The sequence below is a fragment of the Nerophis lumbriciformis genome, linkage group LG10, assembly GCF_033978685.3.
Source record: "Nerophis lumbriciformis linkage group LG10, RoL_Nlum_v2.1, whole genome shotgun sequence".
NCBI lineage: Eukaryota > Metazoa > Chordata > Actinopteri > Syngnathiformes > Syngnathidae > Nerophis > Nerophis lumbriciformis.
The window spans coordinates 7,479,268-7,487,500 of NC_084557.2; the positions used below are offsets into that span (position 1 = coordinate 7,479,268).

Genomic DNA, 8,233 nt, shown 5'->3' on the forward strand with positions numbered 1-8,233 from the left:
GAAGCCAAGTTATGTTATATTCCTTAATATTTATTGAGGCAAGTTTGAAGTATCAATTATCTAAACACAGTTTTTGTTTGCATATTTTCAGGATGTAGATATCTATATGTATGAAATACTTGACTTGGTGAATTCTAGCTGTCAATATACTCCTCCCCTCTTAACCACGCCCCCAACCACGCCCCGCCCCACCCCGACCACGCCCCCACCCCCCACCCCCCACCTCCCGAAATTGGAGGTCTCAAGGTTGGCAAGTATGCCATAGTAACTAATTAGATGGTCATAGTAACTAGTATGCCATGCAAAAGTGCAGATTCCAATATATAACTATACTTTGTATAGTTGAAGACTTACGGTCATTAGAAAACATGACTGCACATCATAATGGCAGCTACACTTTCCATCTTAAACATCTAAAAAAAAACTACCGTATTTTCCGCACCATAAGGCGCCCTGGGTTAAAAGCCGCGCCTTCAATGAACGGCATATTTCAAAACTTTGTCCACCAATAAGCTGCCCGGTGTTGTAAGCCGCATCTAACTGCGCTAAAGGAATGTCAAAAAAACAGTCAGATAGGTCAGTCAAACTTTAATAATATATTAAAAACCAGCGTTCTAACAACTCTGTTCACTCCCAAAATGTACGCAAATGTGCAATCACAAACATACGTATATCAACATGGACAGAGCTGCGTGAAAAAAGCCACCCGGCCTCTTCGCGTAAACTTAAACTTACCTTAACCACTCGCTCATCTTTTCTTCATCCATCCCTTCGAGTTAGCTTTTATGATGACGCCGGCTGGAAAGGTCTCTTTTGGCAAGGTCTTCCTTTTGAATATCACCATGGGTGGAAGTTTCATTAGCATGGCAAGCTAGAACCACAGTGAAGGATGACTTCTCATTCCCTGTGGTGCGAATATTCACCGTACGTGCTCCCGTTGTATCCACAGTGCGGTTCACAGGAATATCAGTTGCTGTGAAATACGGTAGTAATCCGTGTGCGGATGGAGAGATTGCGTCTTTTCATGAACCGGATCCTTGTCGCTTAGTAGGAGCCATTTTGTGGTCTTTACAGATGTAAACAGGAAATGAAACGTACGGTGATATCCGCGCGTTTTTTCTTCTTCTTCCGGGGGCGGGTGGTTGCTTACAGCAGAAGAAGAAGCGCTTCCTGTTCTATGGGGGCGGGTGCTTACCTTGGCGGTTGCTTGCGTAGAAGAAGAAGCGCTTCCTGTTCTACCGGGAAAAAAGATGGCGGCTGTTTACCTAAGTTGCGAGATCGAAACTTTATGAAAATGAATCTTAATATTTATCCATATATAAAGCGCACCGGGTTAAAAGCCGCACTGTCAGCTTTTGAGTAAATTTGTGGTTTTTAGGTGCGGCTAATGGTGCGGAAAATACGGTATTTGGGAATCTTCTGTGGGCCGGATTGAAAAGCTTAATGGGCCGCATGTGGCCCCCGGGCCTTAATTTGCCCAGGTCTGCTCTATATACATAAACCACTATATCTGTTTATAGTGCTGCATGAGACAATATTTGGTTAACATTGTTGTTTTAATTCTTTTTTTTTAAGGACTGTTGCTTAAACAAAACAGCCTGCAGCAAGCATGTTTGAAAAAAGTCCAAGTCCTGCCCGAACTTGACACATTTCGGCGAGATAATAGATTTGAACTTGATCACTTTTGCCGTCTTCGCTAAAAGTCAGAGCTGACAGCTCGCAGTGGGAAAGCTGGACGAGCTACTTGCATGTCCTCATTCTGTCAGCATCAACTGTTGTTCCAACTCCAGTGACCAGCAGCATGATGTAAACATAAACACATGCACTATGTTGGGGAGGGAGGGAGGGAGATTCATCCCTCGCTATATAACAAATCTGACGTGCTTTTCTTTTAAATCCACAAGATAAAGCCATAAACAAATAAGTTGTTTGCCGGGCGCCAGACAACGGGCAGCTTTTTATGAAACACTCACATCCTCTTGACAAATAGCCAAACAATAAACACGTAGTAAATAACAACAGCCCTGTCTGTATCAGTTCCCCTATACTTGGAGGTTAAGTTGAGTTTATTGCAGAGGCCACCGCCTGCATGCATTAAGCAAATCATAAATTATACATACTAATTACCTCAGGCCTCCACTTTAATGAATTATTTTAATTAAACTACAACACTGGGCTTTTTTTTTTTTTTTTTTTTTTGCAAGCGGCCTATATTTCATCCCATGGAGATGACCTTGGCGGGTGTCTAAGTGTGACATGGCGGAGCGGCAAGGACAACACACGTTCGACACCAGTGAGAAATCCTCACATTAGAAGTTGTAGCAGGAGTGGATTTAAAAAAATAAATAATGATACAATAAATAAATAAATAAAAAGCAGAATGAAAGAAAAATGAGGAAGATAAATTGTTGAGAAAGTTGTTTCAGTGTCTGAAAATGTAACATTTATTTTGCCCCAAAAAAATGTGTTTATTATCTTTTCACCTGCCACAAAATATATAATTAAGAAATATATAACAATACATGTGCTGTTATGCTAAGATTGCTGGCTGACTAATACCCTATTTTTCGCAGTTTTTTTTCACACAAGTATACTCAGGAGCGACTTGTGTGAAATTATTAACACATTACCGTAAAATATCAAATAATATTATTTATCTCATTCACGTAAGAGACTAGACGTATAAGATTTCATGGGATTTAGCGATTAGGAGTGACAGATTGTTTGGTAAACGTATAGCATGTTCTATATGTTATAGTTATTTGAATGACTCTTACCATAATATGTTACGTTAACATACCAGTTGGTTATTTGTGCCTCATATAACGTACACTTATTCAGCCTGTTGTTCACTATTCTTGATTTATTTTAAATTGCCTTTCAAATGTCTATTCTTGGTGTTGGATTTTATCAAATACATTTTCCCAAAAAGTGCGCCTTATATATGTTTTTTTTCCCTTCTTTATTATGCATTTTCGGCCGGTGCGACTTACACTCCGGAGCGACTTATACTCCGAAAAATACGGTACAAAGTAGTGAAATGAAACAATTGTAATGCTGTTTTTCTTCAAATAATGTATTTATTTTTTTAAATTAATCAACATGTAGATCTAATTGTGTTTTTTTTACACATTAATTGGGGGTTTTAAGTTGTAAAATTACGCAAGCAAACGACATGATTAATCTCAATTCCAATGTTTAATTCTTTGACAGCAATACTTTCTTTTTAGCCTTTTTTTTTAAGAATTACTCGCACATGCGTTGTGGCCAATCATGCACATTAGAAGATGACGTCATAGCCATACGCCTCCGTCTAACACACGGGTGTCAAAGTCAAGGCCCAGGGGCCAGGTCTGGCCCGCGACATCATTTTATCTGGCCCGCAAACACCTGGAAATTATATCAATAAAGTACTTCATATTTTCTCACTAAATGTAATGGATTTTTTTTTTTTTTTTGACAGAAAAAAACATATGTATTGCTTGAAATTGCATAACTTTTGAACTTTAATAGTATCCATTATTGCAACAAATATTACAGTATATATTATCGTACTTTCCAAACATGTTTTTGTCTAAATAAAAATACTTAACTTTACAGCAAACTACCCATCAAATGAATAAAAATGACAATACATGTTACATTGTTCTTTACAGCATATTACTGTGAATTGGAAAAAAAAAAACGACTACTGTTTTTTTCCGTTAAAATTCTGTTGACTGAGCTGCCAGTTTTTGACTGTGAAATCCACGGTTGTTGTTTTTAACGGTGTATTAATGTAAATGGAAAGATGGTACATTTGTTTTTTAAGGTAGAAAAACTGGCAGCTAAGTTGCCAGAATAAAAAAAGAACTTTTACTGTTTTTTTATTAACAATATAATGTTGTAAAAACCAATGTCAATTCAAAACAAAAATTCTGGCGACTAAGCTGACAGCTTTTTCTGTAAACACCCCTCCAAAAAAAAAAACAGTGGTACTGTTTTTACATTTACCGTAAAATGTTGTAAAAAAAAATAAAATAAAAATAAAAAAAAAACACTATTTTACTTTCCAAACATGTTTTTGTCTAAATAAAAATACTTAACTTTACAGCAAACTACTCATCAAATGAATAAAAATGACAATACATTTTACATTGTTCTTTACAGCATATTACTGTGAATTGGAAAAAAAACCGACTACTGTTTTTTTCCGTTAAAATTCTGTTGACTGAGCTGCCAGTTTTTGACTGTGAAATCCACGGTTGTTGTTTTTAACGGTGTATTAATGTAAATGGAAAGATGGTACATTTGTTTTTTAAGGTAGAAAAACTGGCAGCTAAGTTGCCAGAATAAAAAAAGAACTTGATATAATGTTGTAAAAACCAATGTCAATTCAAAACAAAAATTCTGGCAACTAAGCTGACAGCTTTTTCTGTAAACACCCCTCCAAAAAAAAAAAAACCAGTGGTACTGTTTTTACATTTACCGTAAAATGTTGTAAAAAAAAAACAAAACAAACAAAAAAAACAAAACACTATTTTACAGTAAAATGTTGTAAATGTAAAGATTTTACTGTAAAATGGACAGTCTAATTAAAACAATTGATGTAATTAATAATGAAATCCAGAGGCAAATTCATACATTATTCACTGTTACAAGCGGCCCTCACTGCCATGTGGCCCTCAGTGAAAACCCCTTTGACATCCCTGAATTACAATGTCAAATTGCCACAAAATATATAATTAAGGGTAGAAAATGGATGGATGGATTACAATAAATGAGCTGTTATGCTAAGATTGTTGGGCTGAGTAATACAAAGTAGTGAAACCAAACAATTGCAATGTTGTTTTTCTTCAAATAAATAATATACTTTTTTTTTTTTTTAATTAACCAACATATAGATCTAATTGTTTCATTTTTACAAATTACAGTTCAATATTTTTTTATGCAATTGTAATAAATTAATACAAATCAAGACTACAAAACCAGTGTTAAGTAAATAAGGATTTTTGTTTGTTTGTATTGTTATAGCCTCTTCAATTTCTATTTGTGTTTTGTTTATTTCTTCTTTTTTTTTTATGTCAACAAATAAAAGCCTGTTGCAGTTCCAATATCATGCAATCAATCAAGACTTAATGTTGCACACGCAACACAAAAGTGCAGAGAGAGAGAGAGAGAAAAAAAAAAGTGACACTAGTTGTGCAAACAGTCCACGGGGGAGGGGTGCAGATTTAAATTCCAAAAGGGTCTCGGGGCTGGTTTCCTAGTCCCCCAGTCAGCAATGTGTTTGTGGAAAAAAAGAAAAAGAAAAATCAGTCTTTTTGTCTTGCTGGAAAAAAAAAAAGGCTAAATCTACATTGGTGGCCCGGTTGAAGTTTGCTATTCTTTGCACTTTCAATTGGAGTGAATGAGGCAGAATGAAGTGGCCTTTATTTGATCTAGTCCATTGCGTAAAAGTGACGGAATGGATTCGTTTAATACATCGACGCTCCATTGAGTTAATTTGAAATAACGCAGGAAAAAAAAAAAATTAGAATCTAGAACCTGTCGTGTTGTATTTAGAAAATTGTTTGAAAGCGCAGGTGCAGGAATAACAAAAGGCCGGCTGCAAAAAAAATGCAACAAATGGCGTTAAAAAATGGCGCAAACTTGCTTTTTGGAATGTTTATTGTTGGGACTTTTTGTCTTTATTTTAGCCTGCAGCTTGATGAATGAGCGCACTTGTCTGCGCTGTGGCCGCGGCGTGGCTGCACCGCGCATTCTAATGGGGGGGGCACAAATCACGTCTGTCTGCTTGCTTCCACGGAAGTCTCACACGCTCAAATCACGCACAATAATACCCACGGAAATCATCGTAATTTGCATACTGGAAAATTATAAATAATGACCATATTTATTTTTACTTGACGCGAGCAGCAATAATCAGAAACAATTGATTGTTTACTTCACTTTTAATGAGAAAATATTTGGATGACCGTGTTTTTGTTTTGTTTTTTTTTTCCAAATGTTTGCACACTTTTCAAAAGCGCTTGCCAAAACGAACAAACGGGGGGGAAAAAACAAAAATAACATGAACAACATGAACAATAACAACACTTTTTTTTTGTTTATAATGCATGCTTCTTCTTATTATTAAAAAACAAAACAAACAAAAAGTACAAATTTACAGCAACTGATCACGTGGTCACCACAGCCTTTTAAATTAAAATGCTTCACAGAACATTTTTTTTTTTTTCTCCTGGAAAATAGATATCTAAAAACTAAAAAGTGCATTTGACAACATTTCAGTAGGAGTTATTTGCAATATTCACATCTTGCATTTTGGAGCACGTCACGAGTTTTTTTATTGTATTTTTTTTTTTTTTTTTTTTTTAGAAAGACTTAATGTCTTTCTTTTGGGAGGGAATTGTTCTCTCTTTTTTTTTTTTTTTCCAGGGGAACTATTTGGTGTTGTTTTTTTTTATCGTTATAAAGTTCAGGTCACACGCTTTGCAAGTATAAAACTGGACTTAAAACAAACCTTCCCTTCAACACTTTGCAAATAATAATTTATGTTTTTGTTTTGAAGAGCAATACTGCGAGATTCTGTGCTGGAATGTTCCATGGAGACGATTTAAAGCGACACATTCAACATATACACGCGTGGGTCGATATGCAACTCGCCTTGATAAGAGTCCAGACGACACAGATATATAAACTTTGGGTTCGTTGCGGAGGTTTTAATAAGGGCCGCGGTCAGTGCACGGCCACCGACTGCAGCGCGCCCGGGCCGGTGAGCGTCTCGCTGGGGGTGGCGGGGCTGCTTTGGCTGGTGGCTGTCTGTGGAGAGGTGGGGCTCAGAGACTGGGGCGAGTTGGAGAGGAAGGCCGGCAGGTGCGGGGGTAGCGCCGAGAAGCCCGCCATGGAGGTCGGCGTGGGCTTGATGGGCACCGGGATGGCGGGGAGAGTCTGCGCGCCGTGGCACAGCGACTTGATGGGCACGCCGTACGCGCTGTAGTCGCCGGGCGCCATATGGGTGTCCATCACGCCGCTGTTGTACATGTGCGGCCAGGCCGTGGTGAGCTGGTTGTGCAGCGGGTAGCCGGCGGACATGGACTGCATGGTGGAGAAGGCCAGGCTGCCGGGGACTTTGTACTCTCGGGCGATGATGTTCTCGATGGCGAAGGGGTGCTTGAAGGTGGAGGTCTGCGTCACGCCCAGGTTGTAGGGGGTCATCTGCGGCAGGTGCGTGCCGGTGGCCGCCTGCAGGGCGCTCAGCCGCAGCTTGGCCTGCTGCTGGAGGTAGTGCGCGGCGTCCGACGTCTGCTTGCTGGGCGCCAGGTGGTGGTCGGCGGCGCCCAGCACCTTGAAGCGCTTGCGGCGGCGCAGGAAGCTGCCGTTCTCGAACATGTCCCCGCAGCTGGGGTGCAGCGCCCAGAAGCTGCCCTTCCCCGGCTGGTCGGGACGCCGCGGGATCTTGATGAAGCAGTCGTTGAAGGACAAGTTGTGCCTCAGCGAGTTCTGCCAGCGCTGCGTGTTTTCCCGGTAGTAAGGGAAGCGGTCCATGATGAACTTGTAGATCTCGCTGAGGGGGAGCATCTTCTCCGGGCAGCTCTGGATGGCCATGGCCGTGAGGGAGATGTACGAGTACGGAGGCTTCTGGTCGCTGTACGTGTTTCTCCCCGGACGAGGCATCCTTGGTAATTTTCAAAAAAACCAAGAAAAAAAAAAAAAAAAAGTAGTCACCCTTAAGTCCTTGCTGCGAGTTTCCTCATGCAGGAGTTGGTTTTTTCCTCAGCTGGTCCCCGCGCTAAAGGAGCTGCATGGGCGCGTCGTGGACTAAGTGGATGATGCCTCCATGGCCCTCCTCCAACCATCTGATAGTTTTATGTGGTGACATGAGCAGAAAAGACCCCCGCCGAGGCGCTTCCATTAATGTGCCACCTCTTTGCTGTCACATGACAATTGCCATGGGAGGAGGAAGAGGAGGAGGAGGAGGAGGAGGAAGGCATAATCTGGTTTCATTTACACCTATTTACATGGACACCTTGGGCCAATGGAAATCATTTCCATTTGAAGACAGGAAAAAAAAGGGGTGAAAAGGCTCGGCAACCGGAATTGAACTGCGATGGCACTCAGTGTGGAGGTATGGCACTCAGTGTGGAGGTATGGCACTCAGTGTGGAGGTATGGCACTCAGTGTGGAGGTATGGCACTCAGTGTGGAGGTATGGCACTCAGTGTGGATGTATGCACTCAGTGTGGAGGTATGGC

At 40.3% G+C, this 8,233-nt stretch overlaps 1 protein-coding gene across 1 annotated transcript; it reads right to left on the reverse strand.

Moving 5' to 3' along the window:
- Positions 1-4,579: 4,579 nt before the first annotated feature.
- foxb1a (forkhead box B1a) lies at positions 4,580-7,824 on the reverse strand. The gene has a single exon (XM_061969337.1). The coding sequence runs from the start codon at positions 7,654-7,656 to the stop codon at positions 6,718-6,720; it is 939 nt and encodes a 312-aa protein (XP_061825321.1). The 5' UTR covers positions 7,657-7,824; the 3' UTR covers positions 4,580-6,717.
- Positions 7,825-8,233: the final 409 nt, after the last annotated feature.

Coding starts and splice junctions, on each gene's coding strand:
- foxb1a (XM_061969337.1), bottom strand. CDS start 7,656: ATGCCTCGTCCGGGGAGAAACACGTACAGCGACCAGAAGCCTCCGTAC.